The sequence below is a fragment of the Coregonus lavaretus genome (genome assembly GCF_964263955.1).
Source record: "Coregonus lavaretus genome assembly, chromosome: 4".
Classification (NCBI taxonomy): domain Eukaryota; kingdom Metazoa; phylum Chordata; class Actinopteri; order Salmoniformes; family Salmonidae; genus Coregonus; species Coregonus lavaretus.
This window is the reverse complement of record NC_139991.1, coordinates 50,755,947-50,775,358: the sequence shown is the minus strand read 5'-3', so window position 1 is coordinate 50,775,358 and position 19,412 is coordinate 50,755,947. Positions and strand designations below refer to the sequence as shown.

General features: G+C 40.6%; 1 protein-coding gene across 1 annotated transcript in view; it reads right to left on the bottom strand.

Annotated features, from left to right (window-relative positions):
• astn2 (astrotactin 2) overlaps window positions 1-19,412 on the bottom strand; it is a gene marked incomplete at both ends in the record, with an annotated part of 479,012 nt that overhangs the window by 162,911 nt on the left and 296,689 nt on the right. The window contains one exon of the mRNA XM_084159665.1: window positions 9,542-9,692. Coding sequence (XP_084015791.1) covers window positions 9,542-9,692 — 151 coding nt within the window. The remainder of the gene's footprint in view (window positions 1-9,541; window positions 9,693-19,412) is intronic.

Here is a 19,412-nt window from a genome sequence, read left to right as displayed (position 1 = left end):
TCTGTGAGAGCCAGAAATCTTGCTTGTTTGTAGGTGACCAAATACTTATTTTCCACCATAATTTGCAAATAAATTCATTATAAATCCTACAATGTGATTTTCTGGATTAATTTTTTCTCAATTTGTCTGTCATAGTGGACGTGTACCTATGATGAAAATTACAGGCCTCTCTCATCTTTTTAAGTGGGAGAACTTGCACAATTGGTGGCTGACTAAATACTTTTTTTCCCCACTGTATATGCAAATAGACCATTGCCATATATGGATCTGTGCCATTTACTTTAAACTGGACTGTGATTACAGCATGAATGGCCATGAGTAGATACGATTGTTTGAGATCAACGCGAGAGCTGCATGTAGCCACATGCATATTTTGTTCATATCCTTTGATAGTTAGTGAGTTATTAGCCCAATTATAGATCATTTGTAGTCAGCAATAGGGGAGTGATCACTTCCTACAAGAGCACTAAACATGTGCATTTCTAGACATCATTGAAAAGCGAGTCAGGTAAAGAGCTGTTATATTTTGAGATAGGCTTGAATAAGCTACAGTTGAACTCGGAAGTTTACATACACCTTTGCCAAATACATTTAAACTCAGTTTTTCACAATTCCTGACATTTAATCCTAGTAAAAATTCCCTATCTTAGGTCAGTTAGGCTCACCTTTTTATTTTAAGAATGTGAAATGTCAGAATAATAGTAGATAGAATGATTTATTTCATCACATTCCCAGTGGGTCAGAAGTTGACATACACTCAATTAGTATTTGGTAGTATTGCCTTTAAATTGTTTCACTTAGGTCAAATGTTTCAAGTAGCCTTCCACAAGCTTCCCACAATAAGTTGGGTGAATCTTGGCCCATTCCTCCTTACAGAGCTGGTGTAACTGAGTCAGGTTTGTAGGCCTCCTTGCTCGCACACACTTTTTAAGTTCTGCCCACAAATTTTCTATACGATTGAGGTCAGGGCTTTGTGATGGCCACTCCAATACCTTGACTTTGTTGTCCTTAAGCCATTTTGCCACAACTTTGGAAGTATGCTTGGGGTCATTGTCCATTTGGAAGAACCATTTGCGACCAAGCTTTAACTTCCTGACTGATGTCTTGAGATGTTGCTTCAATATATCCACATAATTTTCCTTCCTCATGATGCCAACTGTTTTGTGAAGTGCACCAGTCCCTCCTGCAGCAAAGAACCCCCACAGCATGATGCTGCCACCCCCATGCTTCATGGTTCGGATGGTGTTTTTTGGCTTGCAAGGAACCCCCTTTTTCCTCCAAACATCACGATGGTCATTATGGCCTAACAGTTCTAATTTTTTTTCATCAGACCAGAAGACATTTCTCCAAAAAGTATGATCTTTGTCCCATGTGCAGTTGCAAACCATAGTCTTGCTTTTTTATGGCTGTTTTGGAGCAGTGGCTTCTTCCTTGCTGAGCGGCCTTTCAGGTTATGTCAATATAGGACTGATTTTAATGTGGATATAGATACTTTTGTATCTGTTTCCTCCAATCCCCTGTTCTGGGATTGATTTGCACTTTTCGCACCAAAGTACGTTAATCTCTAGGACACAGAAAGCGTCTCCTTCCTGAGCGGTTTGATGGCTGCGTGGTCCCATGGTGTTCATACTTGCGTACTATTGTTTTTACAGATGAATGTGGTACCTTCAGGCGTTTGGAAATTGCTCCCAAGGATGAACCAGACTTGTGGAGGTCTAAAAAACAAATTCTGAGGCATTGGCTGATTTCTTTTGATTTCCCCATGATGTCAAGCAAAGAGGCAATGAGTTTGAAGGTAGGCCTTGAAATACATTCCCAGGTATACCTCCAATTGACTCAAATGATGTCAATTAGCCTATCAGAAGCTTCTAAAGCCATGACATCATTTTCTGGAATTTTCCAAGCTGTTTAAAGCTTAACCCGAAAGCCAGCCGCACCAATGTGTCGGAGGAAACACCTGGCGATCGAGTCAGCGTGCACTGCGCCCGGCCCGCCAAAGGAGTCGCTAGTGCACGATGGGACAAGAACATCCCTGCCGGCCAAACCCTCCCCTACCCTGGACGACGCTGGGCCAATTGTGCACCGCCCCATGGGTCTCCTGGTCGCGGCCGGCTGTGACAGATCCTGGACTCGAACCAGTATCTCTAGTGGCACAACTAGCACTGCGATGCAATGCCTTAGACCACTGCGCCACTCGGGAGGCCCCTTAACGAGAGTATTTGTACGGGCGGCAGGCCAGTAACCGAAAGGTCGCTGGTTCGAATCCCTGAGCTGACTAGGTGAAAAATATGCCGATGTGTCCTTGAGCAAGGCACTTAACCCTAATTGCTCCTGTAAGTCGTTTTGGATAAGAGCATCTACTAAATGTATTTGTAATTCTTTCCTTCCACCCCTGTATATTAAGGGGAACATTGTTGGGGAGAGAAATCATAAAATTACATTAAGGGCGGCAGGTAGCTTAGTGGGTAAGAGCGTTGTGCCAGTAACCGAATGGTTGCTGGTTCTAATCCCTGAGCCGACTAGGTGAAAAATCTGTTGATGTGCCCTTAAGCAAGGCACTTAACCCTAATTGCTCCTGTAAGTCGCTCTGGATAAGAGCGTCTACTAAAATGTAGTTGTTAAGATTCTATAAAAAACAAGGATTTATTTGATTTATAATCTAAGAAAGACAAGACCTTCAATTCCTGTTAAAACACAACATGAATCTCTATCAAACTCATTGCTGTCCAAACGAAGACAGGAACATATTGAGTAGGACCAAGATGGCTCTGTTATAGAGCAGTTTCATCTAAATCCATATATCAGGATGAGGCACAATGCAGGAGGCAATGTTCAAGATTCTGTGTGAATTGGTTAGGTTATGACTCATTTTGGAGGAATAAACTGCAGTTCTCAAAAACCAATACACTCCTACAAACATGAATAAAGAAAAGTCTGAAACAACATGCTACCTTTTCATGTATAGCAATAGCAACCAAGTTGACTCTACCTGATGCTTTAAAAAGTGCACACGGCAGTGGGCAGAGAGGCAGTGGGATCACATAGCCAACTTGCTTGAATAGGGACTGAATAATTTAATTAACATGCTAGCAACAAATTAGCAAGGTGGAACAGCGGCCATTCAGCAACGTTCCTAATGAGACCTAAATTATGCAATAAAATTAATTAGAATTTCACATATGGGAACCAGATTCATCCTTATCAAGCCAAAGCTAGAACTCAGTTTATTGCACCTCAGTCAATAGTCTGTTAATTAATACACTTTCAGTCTATCGCTTGTTCTCTTTTATTTCATAATATATTTCAGATGTACTGTAGGAATACTTGATCATTATCATTGGAGTGTAGGGACATGTACACCAGATGAGATTAGCCTTTCCCATTAATCTGATACATTATATGTTAATTCCTTGAAATCCAGGCATATTGGTTTCAATTGGCATGGTGACAGTTTCTCTCATGTCTGCAGTTCGCTTTTGTGTGATAAGAATACAGGCTACACTAAATACACAACTCAAAAAAGTCACACTTCTGACAGTGAACTGAAACCATGACTAAACATTGGTATGTGTCCTCACACTAAAAGTGCAATGCAATCAAACATGCTGGTTATTGGACATTCTAGCTATTTCCACAGGTTGACACTAGTGTGTTGTGTCATATACAAGGTTTACGATAAACCATGTGGGCCTTAATGGGGCAGTCAGTTATCGTGTCAGAACAGAACCAGTGATATGTCAAGACGGTGCTTTGGGCAAATGAAAGCATGTCAATAAATAAAACATGTAAACCAGTGTTGGTTGGTTCACCTGTGAGGCCTCGCTACATTACAGTGCTAATGGTGCATAGCTGCTGTGGGTTTATTACACTGAAATATCATGGCCACTGGAGAAATACTTAAGGAGACGGCCCGTGTGGCTCAGTTGGTAGAGCATGGCGCTTGTAATGCCAGGGTTGTGCGTTTGATTCCCACGGGGTCCAGTACGGAAAAAAAGTATGAAAATGTATCCACTCAGTCCTGTAAGTCGCTCTGGATAAGAGTGTCTGCTAAAAAAAATGTAAAAATGTAGAAAGTAAGATAATCATATTTCCTCAGGTGGTCATCAGACAATATTATGTATACTGAGCACCATTGGAAAACAACTTGATGTATTGTAGACAAAGCACTCAAAGGCTATTGAAGGAACCAAAGCCGGACGGTAAGAAATAGAGAGTTGCACATGGTAAGTGATTTTTAAGCAAAAGATTGATAATTGTTTGCTTGGCATGAATGTTAATTGCAAATATAAAGAGACCAGGGAAAGATCCATAATACTTTAACAGGCATTTTTATAATTCTCATTTAGACACAAATGTGGCCTGTTGCAAGGTATTTGAATAATCGACAGCAGCAGTAGCAGACATGTAAGACAATTTAGAAATGGCATTCTAGCGTGGTTCATTCTGTTAAATGAAACAGGGTCATCTGATCTCAAGCTCCTCTTCTCCTGCCTTTCCACCACTTCCCCTGTTATGGTTATTATTTTCTGTGTGTGTCTTCCAAAGCCACCGACTATACCATTTCCCACCCTGAACCCTTGAAATTGGCCATTTTAAGAGGTTTACCTATCTGCTTCTCATCCACTCTCTCAGTAATAACATCTTAGACAGAGAGGTGGAGTGTACACTTAAAAGGATTAGTTTTCACAAAAATAGTCCAAATATGACTGTTTTAGCAGAGTACTCATCTCTTTGTAGCAATTGCCTAAGTAATTTGGAGATGACAAGGACTCCCAATGAAGTCTTAAAATGTTGTGTTATGGGTTGTTAAAAGTACCTATAAATACAATAACAATATACAGTAGATTTAGTAAATAAATGCCTACTGTATTTAAACAACAAATTGCATAGCTTGGTTGAGTACCCATATTGCATCTTACTTTGCTATGTCGCCCACAAAATGTGCTTTCTTTGTGGTCAATCAAAACTATTTTCCTTGACTTTTATTAAAATGCTCCTCTCCCCTCTGATGTTAATGTCATACCTCTTAAGTCAATGCTAAAACTGTCTTCATATTGATGAAAACCATATGGCATAAGACAAATTATGTCAAAAATAATACCTCCTGTTCTCTCTGATGGGCTAACTGACATTTGTCTCTCTGTCTTGCGTCTTTGCTGTTTGGAAAAAGTGCTATAGTTTAATCCCATTAAAAGATGAAGCCATAATTCAATGTCAACCTAAAGGTAAGAAACAACACATGAAATGAAAAGCTAGCCCAGTTTCTGAAGGGATCATCACACATTGAGAGCAAGGTCTTTCTTAGTAGAGTTGACTTGTAGCACACATCTCACTTTGAATGTTTGAATGAAAAGCGGTAAATGGGGAAAAGAGTGATCATATTGAAAAGACTGTGGAATAAAAATAACACATGGGAGTATGTGTTTCAGAAAATAATCAGAAAAGAACACGTAACCGAGATAATTTAAAGCACCGTCATAACTCAATTGATGTACCTGTACATAGTGCACATTCCGTTCCATAATAATAAACATTAAGTATTTGAGCCATATGGTTAAGGTGCACAGGTAACTGCCAAAATAATGAAAAACTTGAGTAAATGAGGGATACAAAGTTTACTGAAAATAGGTGCTTCCACACAGGTGTGGTTCCTGAGTTAATTAAGCAATTAAAATCACATTATGCTTATAAAAATGCTGGGCAGGCCATTATTTTGGCTACCATGGCTATGCCCCCATAGGATGACAATGCCCGAGGGGTCACTGAATGGTTTGATGAGCATGAAAAATATTAAAGTCATATGCCATGGCCATCTCAGTTACCAGATCTCAACCAAGTTGAACACTTATGGGAGATTCTGGAGCGGCACCTGAGACAGCATTTTCCATCACCATCAACAAAACACCAAATGATGGAATTTCTTGTGGAAAAAAGTTCCAAAAACTTGTAGAATCTATGCCAAGGTGCATTGAAGTTGTTCTGGCTTGTTGTGGCCCACGAGACACTGTATGTTGGTGTTTCATTTATTTTGGCAGTTACCTTGTATATCCAGAGAATGATGTTAAAGCAAAACGTGACTTATCATGAATAACACTACATAGTGCACGCTAGTGCCAACTAATATTTGTCATTGTTATTTTCCATTGTTAAAGCAGATAACTCTTGCCCTCCGCATGGAAATGGCTATTTGTTACTACATACAGTGCCTTCGGAAAGCATTCAGACCCCTTGACCTTTTCCACATTTTGTTACGTTACAGCCTTATTCTAAATTCTACTCATCAATCTACACACAATACCCCATAATGACAAAGCAAAAACAGGTTTTTAGAAATTTTTGCTAATTTATATATTTTTTTAAATATCACATTTACATAAGTATTCAGACCCTTTACTCAGTACTTTGTTGAAGCACCTTTGGCAGCAATTACAGCCTCGAGTCTTCTTGGGTATGACGCTACAAGCTTGGCACACCTGTATTTGGAGAGTTTCTCCCATTCTTCTCTGCAGATCCTCTCAACCTCTGTCAGGTTGGATGGGGAGCGTTGCTGCACAGCTATTTTCAGGTCTCTCCAGTGATGTTCGATCGCGTTCAAGTCCGGGCTCTGGCTGGGCCACTCAAGGACATTCAGTCACACTTTTCCCGAAGCCACTCCTGTGTTGTCTTGGCTGTGTGCTTAGGGTCATTGTCCTGTTGGAAGGTGAACCTTCGCCCCAGCCTGAGGTCCTGAGTGAAGAGTCTTGGTGGTTCCAAAGTTCTCCCATTTAAGAATGATGGAGGCCACTGTGTTCTTCGGGACCTTCAATGTTGCAGAAATGTTTTGGTACCCTTCCCCAGATCTGTGCCTCGACACAATCCTGTCTCGGAGCTCTACGGACAATTCCTTCGACCTCATGGCTTGGTTTTTAGTCTGACATGCACTGTCAACTGTGGGACCTTATATAGACAGGTGTGTGCCTTTCCAAATCATGTCCAATCAATTGAATTTACCACAGGTGGACTCCAATCAAGTTGTAGAAACATCTCAAGGATGATCAATGGAAACAGGATGCACCTGAGCTTAATTTTGATTCTCATAGCAAAGGGTCTGAATACTTATGTAAATAAGGTATTTCAGTTTTTTTTTATTTTACAAATCTGCAAACATTTATAAAAACTGGTTTTCACTTTGTCATTATGGGGTATTGTGTGTAGATAGCTGAGGATTTTTATTTATTTAATCCAGATTAGAATAAGGCTGTAACATAACAAAATGTGGAAAAAGTCAAGGGGTCTGAATACTTTTCGAAGGCACTGTATTTATGAACTTGTGGTTTCAGCCACAGGAGCTTAGGGCATGAGGTTTTATCTAATGTACTCACCTTGCATGATAAAACAAGCAAAGAACAAGCACAATATCACCATTTATAAGTCCTGGTGACTAAAGATGCCTTTTTCTCCAGCATGGCATATTTTTATGATACAGAATATGATTCCCGAGAACGACCCTCGTGATTTTTAATCGTGGGCGGTTGTCATGGTAACCATGTATGGAATTAGACATGGGGGTTAACCCTGAGTTGTATGCAGTGAATCTACCTAGCCCTCTTAAGAGATAAACATTTGAAACATTATGGAAATGTAATGATATGGATCCAACCCCGCGTATATATTACCTGAAATACAGCTGTGCTCAATACTTTAAATTAGTGTTGTACACTGAGTGTACAAAACATTAGGAACACCTGCTCTTTTCATGACATAGACTGACCAGGTGAATCCAGGTGAAAGCTATGATCCTTTATTGATGTCAATCAGTGTAGATAAAGGGGAGGGGACAGGTTAAAGAAGGATTGTTAAGCCTTGAGACAATTGATAAATGGATTGTGTATGTGTACCATTCAGATGGTGGATGGGCAGGACAAAATATTTAAGTGCCTTTGAACACGGTATCGTAGAAGGTGCCAGGCGCACTGGTTTGAGTGTGTCAAAAACTGTAACGCTACTGGGTGTTTCATGCTCAACAGTTTCCCGTGTGAATGGTCCACTTAGTGTAATGGCTGTAGAATAAATATGTACGTTTCCATGTCTTTACAAATTGGAGGTACAGTATGTAAAGTAAGCTACAACAGGTTAACACAATGTTGCACTATAAGAACACTATTGTCCACTTTTTTGGTGAATCCTCATGTGAAAGACCTCTGAGTGGTACATGGCAATATTGAGCAATAAATGACATTTGTGGGTAAAACAATTTCTCTCTGATAGTTGTGTGAGTCAAAATCCCATTTAAGCTGGCTCTCAGAGTAGCACAGCAAGAGTTGGGCTGTTGAGCAAATCTCTCTCGATTCAGCAATTATTTTAACAGTCCCAGTTAAAATGCATGGAGAATAAAAAAGCAGTAGAAATTGTAGTATCAGTGTTTGGCTCTCATTCTTAGTGACATACAGCCTAGAGGCCAGTCAAATTACAGCTGCACCCTATCCCCTAATGATCAAGCCATCCATCACACAGCTACCCAACTGGCCCATTCATTTAATTAGTTTATGACTCGAGCCCGTCCAAACTCCCGTCATACCTCTGGCATTGGACCTACCCCGTCTCTCCTCCATCTCTCCTCTCCTTGTAAATATGCCAACAACCAACCTCCCTCACACAAAGATGTACTGTATTGCATATTAAATCAAACTGGAATATGTTTCCTACACTACACTCTTAGAAAAAAAATGTGCTATCTAGAACCTAAAAGGGTTCTTCGGCTGTCCCCATAGGAGAGCCCTTTGAAGAACCATTTTTGGTTCCAGGTAGAATTATTTTGTTTACAGGTAGAACCCCTTTGGGTTTCATGTAGAACCCTTTCCACAGAGAGTTCTACATGGAACCCAACATGGTTCTACCTGGAACCAAAATGGGTTCTACCTGGAACCAAAATGGGTTCTACCTGTTATCAAAAAGGGTTATCCTCTGTGGACAGCTGAAGAACCCTTTTGGAACCCTTCTAAGAGTGTAGGCTACAGTATGACAGCCTATAACCTTTAACATTTCTGGGTGTGGCAATGTAGCTACTACTGAACATTCCGTTTCAGACAATCTTTTTTGGGATACACATTATTTGAGTAAGCTTGGGATCATGACAACTTCGTTTTACACTTGTTTGACTTGCTTTCCATATGCAAGCAGGTGGTGTGAACGTTCACACTTTTGCCAATCACAGATTTAGAAACATGTCCCAAGAACATTATCATCATAATCATGGAACGCCTAACACTCTTCAGAATGTGGTGGGAATTGACTGCCGCCTATAACCTTTCCTCTGTATCAATGTGTACGTGTTAATTAGCAGATCTTCAATTGCCTAAAGCATGTTAACTCAATCAAGTCAAACTGAATCACATAAATCCTCTAAATTACGGGCACTTATGAAGATATGGAATCCTCTAGCTGAGAAATTACACTCACATATAGCTCTTCATTATACAACAATGCTCATTGTGTCATACTAAGAATGTATGTGTGAATTACATTTATTTCTAGAGGTTTTACAGAGGTGACAGTAACTCACCATACAGCCTGTTGAGTCGACTCTGCGGTCCGACACACACTTGAAGTTTTTCCGGCAGCCCCCGTTGTCCTTGGAACAGTCTCGGACCGGGCCGAAAGACGTCAGGAGATCATCTACTGTGTCAAAGTAGGTGGACATGATGGCCTCCTCCCTATAATGGGCAGATAAGAAGAAGACACTGCCATCAATAGCCTGATCAGAATAAAGCCTGAGCACTTCACTGAAAGTGGATGTAGTCATAAGCTTATGGCTTGTGACTGAGGCTGTCCTACTATGGAAAACACACTGGCAGTACTTCTGATGGATATCAGAACTGGGTTTGGTTAGTTGTACATAGAGAAAAAGAGAAAGAGGGATGCTTTAAAGTCCACATATCTAACATAAAGCAAAGGTCTCCTCTGTTGCTCAATGTTATTACCACAATAACCCAATCTTTTCCTTTCCTTACAGAAACTGTATTACCTCAATTTCTTATTGTTGTGACCCTGCAAAAGTAATATTAGCGCTGTCATATTGTTGCAATATAAATCATGATAGAACCATTACTTTGAAAAGGAGAGAGTTTGAAAAGGAGACATTTCATCCGTTCTGTCCTTGGTGTGCAGTCACATTACTTCTGCTTGGATATGTTGCTGCTTTGTTGTGCTGTGGACTGTGGGAAAATGGTACAGATGGAATTCAGATGAATGGTTATGCATTTCAGGAGAGACAGAATGAAAGAGATCCGCCAGTCATTCAAAGCTTAACTCAATCCCATTGTGGAATCGATCTCCAAAAGATCTACTGGGATGTTTGGGCCATTGTCCAATTTGTTATTTGGATATTGGCAACTTGTGAATAAGCTCTGTATACAGCAAATGGATATTTGGTCATGATGGAATAAAAAAAAACCATACAAAGCAAGGTGAATGATGAAAGAGAGAGAGAGAGAGAGAAAGAGAGAGATGTATTTAATGCTTCAGGGAAGAGGTAATGCGATACAGATCTCAGACCATGATACACACAGATTGTGTCGAGGGTGGGAAGATGAAATAAAGCAGCACGTTTCTATTTTGAATAATCAGGGCGGGAAGGAAAAAGGTTAGCAGCATTTTAGGCTGTTGCTACATTGTTGTCTGATGCTATCGAATGATAATTACTGCCAGATAGCAAGGCCTTAACACTTTACACTCGTGGGAATTAGCCTATATAGATAGGGCAACATTTTAATGTTTCTTACAGAAGAAATATGAAATGCATATGCATAAGCATAGTAGCAATTGAAAGGGAAGATTATGGGAAAATTATTAGACCAAAGTTGAGGACACAACAGTTCACCGGACACACAACTGAATCCAAACATTACGCTATTGCTTTCATGTTCATTTTAGATTTAATGTACTTTTTGCCACATTTGTTAATAACGAAATGTGAAAATACTCTGGATACATTCAGTAACATGATAAGATATTCGTGGAAAATATGGGATAGGTGCAACATAAGGCCCAAAAATGACAAGGGTTTGAGTGAGAGGACTAACTGTCTCCAAGTGGCCACACACCTCTCCGAAGTCTGCACAGTTCCTACGTAATTTCAATGCACTTTTATGACTCAAAGAAGAGTCTTCAACTATAAGGTGTTTTTTAAAATCTCTCCTAGCTGTGCCGTTGATGAACTAAAGCAAGCACACGTGTAGTTGTTTTGTTTGGAACACAACCCTGCATCCCCGCCATCACACAATTAATGTTGTTTTTTACGCTATCCAAAAATGGCCCGTTTTAAATAGCAATCTGCATCAGGTGGGCATCATTTGAAAGTTGTTCTATTGCCAACATGACTAGCTAAGTTATAAAATATGATCTTACAGTGTTAGGCTTTCACAAGGCAATTCAGAGAAACATATCATAATTTTGGTGCGCATAGAAAGGAGTCATGAGTGCATTCAGGTGCTTGTTCCACGGCAAATCTTCTTCACAATAGACAAACATAGGCTCATTCTGTTCAGAACAACCAAGTATGACACCATGTCATCTTGTAACTTATATCAAACACAGGTATTTATTATAATCATCAACGTCTCATCTTTCAGAACACATTGAGTCCTTTTAATTTACAGCCCTTCCCTCACTCAGACAACCAAGAAATGCAGGAGTGATGTGGGCAACTTCTTGTCATGTGCGGTGCTCATGTTCAGAACGTGTCAGTCAAACAAAACCCATACAGCGCTGTGAAGCACAGGGCCTGAGCTCTGAAGTAATTTATAGCACGCTACTGTACAGCCACTGCGTTCCAATTTTTGCGTTTACCAGTGCCCAAATCTGAAATGTTCAACCCGTATACGGGTACAAGTATAAAGAGCTACTAAAGTGACAGAGAGAGACACAGCAAAGGAGAAGATACATATGATGTGCTGTGCGAGAGATAAACACAGAGAGATGGAGCTACAAAGAGAGACAGACAGATAGACAGACAAATGAACATACAGACAGGCAGGCAGAAAGACAGAGAAATAGAGTCACAGACACACAGATATTGAAGAGAAAATACCCAAGGACACCACTCTCCCTGTCACAGTACTACCGGCAAACAGCAATAGCATGTGTGGCTGGGTAGGTGGGTGAGATTATGTGTGTCACTGTGTCACTGCCACCCATTTGTTCAGAGCCACCAAACTGCCATGTCTGTCCCTGACCTCTGGCCTGTGGTGTTGGGGAGCATGTGGAAGTCTACAGGCATAACAGTGACGAGGGGGATTACGAATGGTGGCTTTTTGGTCCGACCGCTTCCAAAGTGGACATGATTTCCCACAGCCAGAGATCTGGCAGTGCGCAGGGGCATGCCAGCTTAGGTACAGGGGTCTAATGCCTGATAGCCCTCTGCCTCACACAGGTGACTGTGCCCGCTCTGCCCAGCTCACAGGAAATTAACAAGTCATTAGAGGTGTAATGGCATATAATAAAGCCATGAGATCTCCCTGTGTTTAATCTGAGCTAAACCACGGTGCCATTCACCATGGTAGTGCTAGCTGGCTGTCCATTGTTTATTCTCTGTTAATTTGGAAATTTTTGTGGTTGTTGCTTGTCAGGTCATGGTCTTGTACTACTCAGATCTAGAGTAGCAGTTCACCATGGTAACTAATAGAAACATGCATAAGGAAATGCAGAAGCATATTTTTCAATTGGTATCATCAAAGGCAATACAAGGTTTTAACAGAGACAAAAGGTCAACAGTGTCCATGATAAAATTCCATCCATCTTGGCCAGTGCAAAACACAGAGTAGCCAACCACAATGACAATCTGTTGAGCAACACACACCACAATAAGAATCTGAAGGGGATATTGTTTTGAGCTCCTTCTTATATCGTAATCCTCTGCCAGAAAACAAAAAGCAATCTCTACAGTACCAAAAGTAAAAGATGGATTAGAAAATCCTGAAAAAATAGGACAGTGTGACAATATTACAGTGTCTTATTTACTGTAGCTATACAGTATCATTGTGACAGACTTGGTTTACCTAGAGTTCTTATTCCAGTCGGTATGGTATGTGTGTAGGCATAGCCGCGGGAAGTAGGGGTGCTGACGGTGCTGCAGCACCCCCTGAAAAATCTAAAATAATTCCGCAATTATTTATTTATTTTACAAAAGTAGTCCACTGGGCCTTTAATAGCCCTGTACTAGTGGACCAATATAGCCCCCACTTGGCGAAAAAAATCGCAGCACCCCTACCCACAGACTACTTCCCGTGGCTGTGTGTAAGGAAAGAGCTTAATACTCTAAATATCACTGAAGCTCTACAAAGCTCTATATTATAATGATATTGCTATATGTTCCCTCTGGAATGCCTTTTAACTTTTTTACTCCTCAGTGACATTATACAGTGCTAGCAATATGTCTTACTGCTCCAGTCTCCAGTCTCCTGTACAAGTGCTAAATTAACTTTATGCTCTATGGTGATCTCAAATACACTACAGTTATTCAAACATGCAGTTGACATAGTGCAAACTGTTGGAACAATTCTATTTTTATCGCTCTACCTTAGCTCTGCTTGCAATATGAAAACACACACAGGCAACACATTCACTTGCGTCAATCACACACACATGCACAAACACTCACTCGCCCACACACACAGTTATTTATTTCCAGTTGGTCCACAGGAGAGAAAGCATTTTGTGAGAAGAGTGTTGAGATAGAGAAGGAGATGGATGAGTTGGTGGTGAATGTGGCATGCAGGGGAGAAGGGGCAGTAGTTCACTGGAGTGATATCATAATTCATGTGAAGGGTGAATTATTGATCTTAGGCCTGGCCTGCCTCCCTGCCGCGTTCTGACTCCACGGGGGAGAAGAGGTCAAAGGTCAAAATAGAGGTTTGAATCATGCTGCGACCCCTGATGCACTTCACCTTTCCATGGATATGTCACTGTTTGCCACTGGGTTGGATTGGATATAGAGGCAATAACAGTTAAGTGTTAACTTGAAACCAATATAGCTCCTCTCTGTGTGGAAAGATTGTTTTAATCAATGGCAGGTCTCTGAAAATAGCCCTTTATTCATTCCAATGTTTTTTTTCCCCTTAATCACTGTTATGACAAACTATCATTCTGGCCTCTCAATCTTCTATGGAAAGTGAGTGGGTACATAATTTAGCAGGGTCAGTTTACGGGGTGGTGCGATCGTGCACAATTACAGCAATTTCAATATTTTATGGAGTATGATGGCAATTTACTATGTATGAAACTGTCATTTGTGAGGCATCGTGGGTAGGGGCTGATGGCAGGTCGCATACTGGGTTTTAATTGGAGAGCCGGCATTGATTGGACGCACTTGTCAACATGCGTGATGGAGGGCCGGGGATATCAGCATGCTCCATCCATTAACTTTTAGTGCTAATAAAGTGAACAGGCACCACCCGATGGCATTGTCACAGCCTTTACAGGGTAGAGTGGAGGAGTGAGACAGAAGAAACAACAACACACACACACGCAAGTAAAAAAAGGGTTGAAGGCCCCACTTTGTGTACTATTAAGTGGTGTATTAAGAAGCTGACTCCTAGGTGGTATAGCAGTGTTGCTGAGGAAGAATAAAGGGGTCAGGCTGGAGGCCTAGAGGAATGTGTTAGCTCACGGCGGCACCACAAGCCGAGAGGTTGCTTAAGCGTCAACACCTCGCCATGCCTGACAATGTGCTAGGAGTGGAGAGAAACAATAAAGACACCATGTCAACAGGTCCATCTAAGGAAAGACGCAGAGGATTGATGGTCGCTGGTTGCTCTCTCACCTGCAGAGCACTGGAAAACATGCCTGAAAATGCAGTGTGCTTTTTAAAGGCTAGACACAGCAAGCTATTCAGTAGAGCATGTCCTTCCACAGTTCCAACACAATAACTAACACTATCTGAATAGAGACGCAGGTACTGTTGTTGTTTCTGAGGAAACCTTATATCATCAGCACTCAATATGTACCTATTTCAATTCATTTATACTCCCATGACTTCGAGGTTGGCTGAAGAAAATCGAACCATAATTAAAACCGAAAGCCAATGTCAGTTGTTTATCAACTTAACTGCCTGCCAAGCTTTAGTGAGAACATTACATTCAAAAAAATATGCTAGATACTTCAACGAGAGATGAAGATGCATGTTGTTTGAGGGAAAGAATACTCTGGAGCTTTATTACGAGTCCTGAATCAAACACCCAAACCACCTCAGCTTCTCCTTATGAAAGACAGTAGCTACATGTTTGGATGTTGGGACCACCTCTGCCTGCTCAGCTGAGTCTGGGTACTGAACTCCACATGTCTACTGTGAGGTTAGTGGGAGGAGAAGGAACTGCTGTGGGAAAAATTGTTTTTCTCTTGGAATAGGAACAAAAGTGTATTCTTTGAAACAGGGCCGTGGGGAATAGAGCACACAGGGAGGAACGACAAGACTCAACACAGGGGAACAACAGACTGTGAGTGACAGGCAGATAGGTGCCACTGTGCTAACAAATCATGTACCCCTTTCTAGTCTTTGTGTGCACTGCTCTTATCGCTGTGGCAATTAAGAGAAACAAAATGAATGAATACAATGGGATGCATATTGCAAATCACATTATTTCAAGGTATGAAAGTAGTTTCAAGTAAACTTATTAAACTTTTTTATAAAACAAAACAATGAAGCTTCCAGACGTATTGTTGGCATCCTAGAAAAACCTTGTAGGTCAATTTGTCATTATTTTTTTCATGATGGTAACAATAAAGCTCTTGAAAAACACTTTCCACAAATCATTATGAATGTAGGCATGTATACCTTTATACAAGCTCTTATAAAGAGCCAACAGTTCTTGTGAACAATGTGCTGGACTGTGATGGAGGGGACTGTGCTTATATGATTCATATAAACTGTTAACATTTCTTCTGACACAGGCTGTATCCATACTTAAAATGTCTACCACAGCTATCCTCAAGCTAGCTAGTGCTTTAGGGGAAGATGTGTCCCCTAAAAACTCCATGCAGAGCAAGAAACTCACTGACTTAATGAATCATTAGAGTGAACCAGCTGCACATCAAGCCAGACAGCAAGTGGCTTAGTGAATCGGTCTGAAACCCAGCCTGAAGATGAATACATCCTTATTAAAAGCACACACATAGACATAGCGGAGCTGTTTACAGAATACATCAATATAGAGAGCCCTGTTTTTTGATGATGTCTAAAGAGGGAGAAGGGAAAGCGAAAGAGAGGGGTGTGTGGAGTGGAGGAAAGGAAAGGAAGAGGGAAGCGAGGCAGATATGATAAATAGAGTGCAAGGATAACAAGAATAGGAGATAAAAGTGGAGGAAGAGAGAGGGGAAGAAAGGACAGCAATATGGGAAGTGCTGTCAAACACATCATTCTGCGATGAAAACATACTGCACCGTTCAGTCAGATAGCCAGAGGATATGCGATCAGGCTCCTCTGAAAAGAGACATGCAACTCACTGAGTTTGATTTGTGGAAAGAGTCTTCACTGAGGGAAGACTGTAGCACTGTATAGGCTTTCATGTGCAGCTGTGCACACAGCTCAACAGTCGGGAGAAGGTCTGATTCCCCAAATTGCAGTCTAGGGACTCTGACAGTCTCCTCTGAGAATTGCATCAAACACACGCTCTGCAAAATCACAGCCATTTTCTTAGAAACAGCCTTGATGTCATTGAGGAAATGAAAGCGTGCTAAACTGACTGTGGATAATTAGCGTGAGATGTACTGTAGTGAGATCAAGCCAGCATTAATGCTACATATTTAATACAAAAGCAAATTGTTTTAGTGTTAAATTCTTATTTTAGTGTTTCATAATGTTTCCCATTATGCTGTGAAATACAATTGCCAGTATAGTACAATATTTCCTTTTTTAAGGAAATTGATCAAATTAGAAATATGTGTAGAGTTTTTAAAGTTTTATTTCATAAGGTATTTTATGAGCATCCGTGTAAAAAGCATTGAGGACTATGCCAGGGGGAAATGATCTAAAACATGAAGTCCAATATCTCAGTTTCAATGACCATTTTTGCATATCTTTCAACAGTTGTCCCTATAGATTCTTCTCTATGAATAGTATCCAGAGGGGTTTCCATCACCGTCATATCATAGAGATGTATTCTCCATTCACACAGCAACTGTCTCCTTCTCCCAGGCTGCCCATGGTCACACCAGCATGTTGAGTCAAAGCAGACTGAACAGAAGGGGTCCCTCTGGGATGGACAGATAAATATTAAACAGAACACCTTCAAACAAACAGAAATACAATTATTATGTATGAAATGCAGAGTCCAGTTCACACAGAATCCAATCATATGGATTTTGTGTAAATTCTGTCAATTATACAATAAAGGAACGTTTGTAGGGTGCTTAAAGTAACACTGTGGGTGAAATTATAGATTTGTTAGATAGTGTGCTTCGCATTTTAAATAGCTTGTTTCGGAGTGATAGCACTAAAAGCTGACTGACTCTGAGGTTGTGCGTTTTAATTTTGGTAGCTTTTGAGTGGTCGTGGTAATACCATAGAAACGGCTTCAGAATTTTAATGTATTGTACGCGTTGACCCTGTGCTTGAGAGTGAGAGAGAGAGAGAGAGAGAGAGAGAGAGAGAGAGAGAGAGAGAGAGAGAGAGACAGAGAGAGAGACAGAGAGAGAGACAGAGAGAGAGACAGAGAGAGACAGAGAGAGACAGAGAGAGACAGAGAGAGACAGAGAGAGACAGAGAGAGACAGAGAGAGACAGAGAGAGACAGAGACAGAGAGAGAGAGAGAGAGAGAGAGAGAGAGAGAGAGAGAGAGAGAGAGAGAGAGAGAGAGAGAGAGAGAGAGAGAGAGAGAGAGAGAGAGAGAGAGAGAAAAACAGCAAGAGAAAGAGGGCAAGAGAGGGAGAGAAAGATTACTGTTAACTATGTTGTATGTTAATTAATTAATGCAACTGATATGACCTGAGGCTAAGCCAATATGTTTTTGTTTACACCCATAAGTACCATAATGTAAAACACACCATAGTAAAATTGCTGGTAAAATGTAAATTGTTTATGTATTCATACAGGGTGATGTCATAAGGACATTTGTTGCAGTTGTTGTTGTTGTTGTAGTAGTAGTAGTAGTAGTAGTAGTAGTAGTAGTAGTAGTAGTAGTAGTAGTAGTAGTAGTAGTAGTAGTAGTAGTAGTAGTAGTAGTAGTAGTAGTAGTAGTAGTAGTAGTAGTAGTAGTAGTAGTAGTAGTAGTAGTAGTAGTAGTAGTAGTAGTAGTAGTAGTAGTAGTAGTAGTAGTAGTAGTAGTAGTAGTAGTAGTAGTAGTAGTAGTAGTAGTAGTAGTAGTAGTAGTAGTAGTAGTAGTAGTAGTAGTAGTAACATTACTGGCGATAGTACTGGAATTTGTCTAGCGGTACAACATCAAGTCATTATAAATCATACATACATTTCTATAATTATTTATGACTGTAGCTAGTCACAGCAGGAGAGCAAATATACCAGTCATTCACATTCTTCCACTGTTTACCTCCTTATTCACCTACCAGCATAATGCATTACTTTGAAGCACCATAGTGCATAATGCTATAGAATGCAGAGGCACAACTACTACAATCATTTACAGATGCACAACAAAATGGAACCTCAATCTATAACCAAAGTATTTTAATAATTCAACACATAATTTCCTTCCTCTCATGTCACATTCAATAGGACAAGTCATCCAGCTCTGTAGAGCAGTAGACATGAAACTGACACACTGGACTGACCAAAATAATGACCTGGCTACATTTTTACATTTTAGTCATTTGGCAGACGCTCTTATCCAGAGCGACTTACAGTTAGTGAGTGCATACATTTTTCATACTGGCCCCCTGTGGGAATCGAACCCACAACCCTGGTGTTGCAAGCGCCATGCTCTACCAACTGAGCTAAAGGAGGTGGCTACCTACGCATTCTGAATGGAATTGTTATGGAAATTAACTATACAGTCTTACACAGGTTCCAAATGAGATGTCAGAAATGATTAATGGTCTAAGAATGGACATTGATCGTTAATAAGGATGGCACTATCAGTGGTAACAGGGAAATGCAATTAAATCAAATCAAATAGTGCCAAACTAGAACCAAAACATTGGAACCCTAAATTGCACCTTCAATTAATAATAGTTGTTGAACGCTATACACTATAGACCCTCCTTTTCAACTCACATATGCTTGCCTCTGGCACACATTCAATTAAATATAAACCAATAATCGCCACCACAATATAAAGGCATCAGTGTGGGAGTTGTGAGGTGTGGGGGAGGGGATTTTCTTGGTGAAGAAAACAATATTTGCCATAGCTTCAATTTAAGCCTACTAGAAAGTGTGTGCCCTCAGGCCTGTAGGGAAGCAAAACTCATTCCACTACCTAAGAATAGTA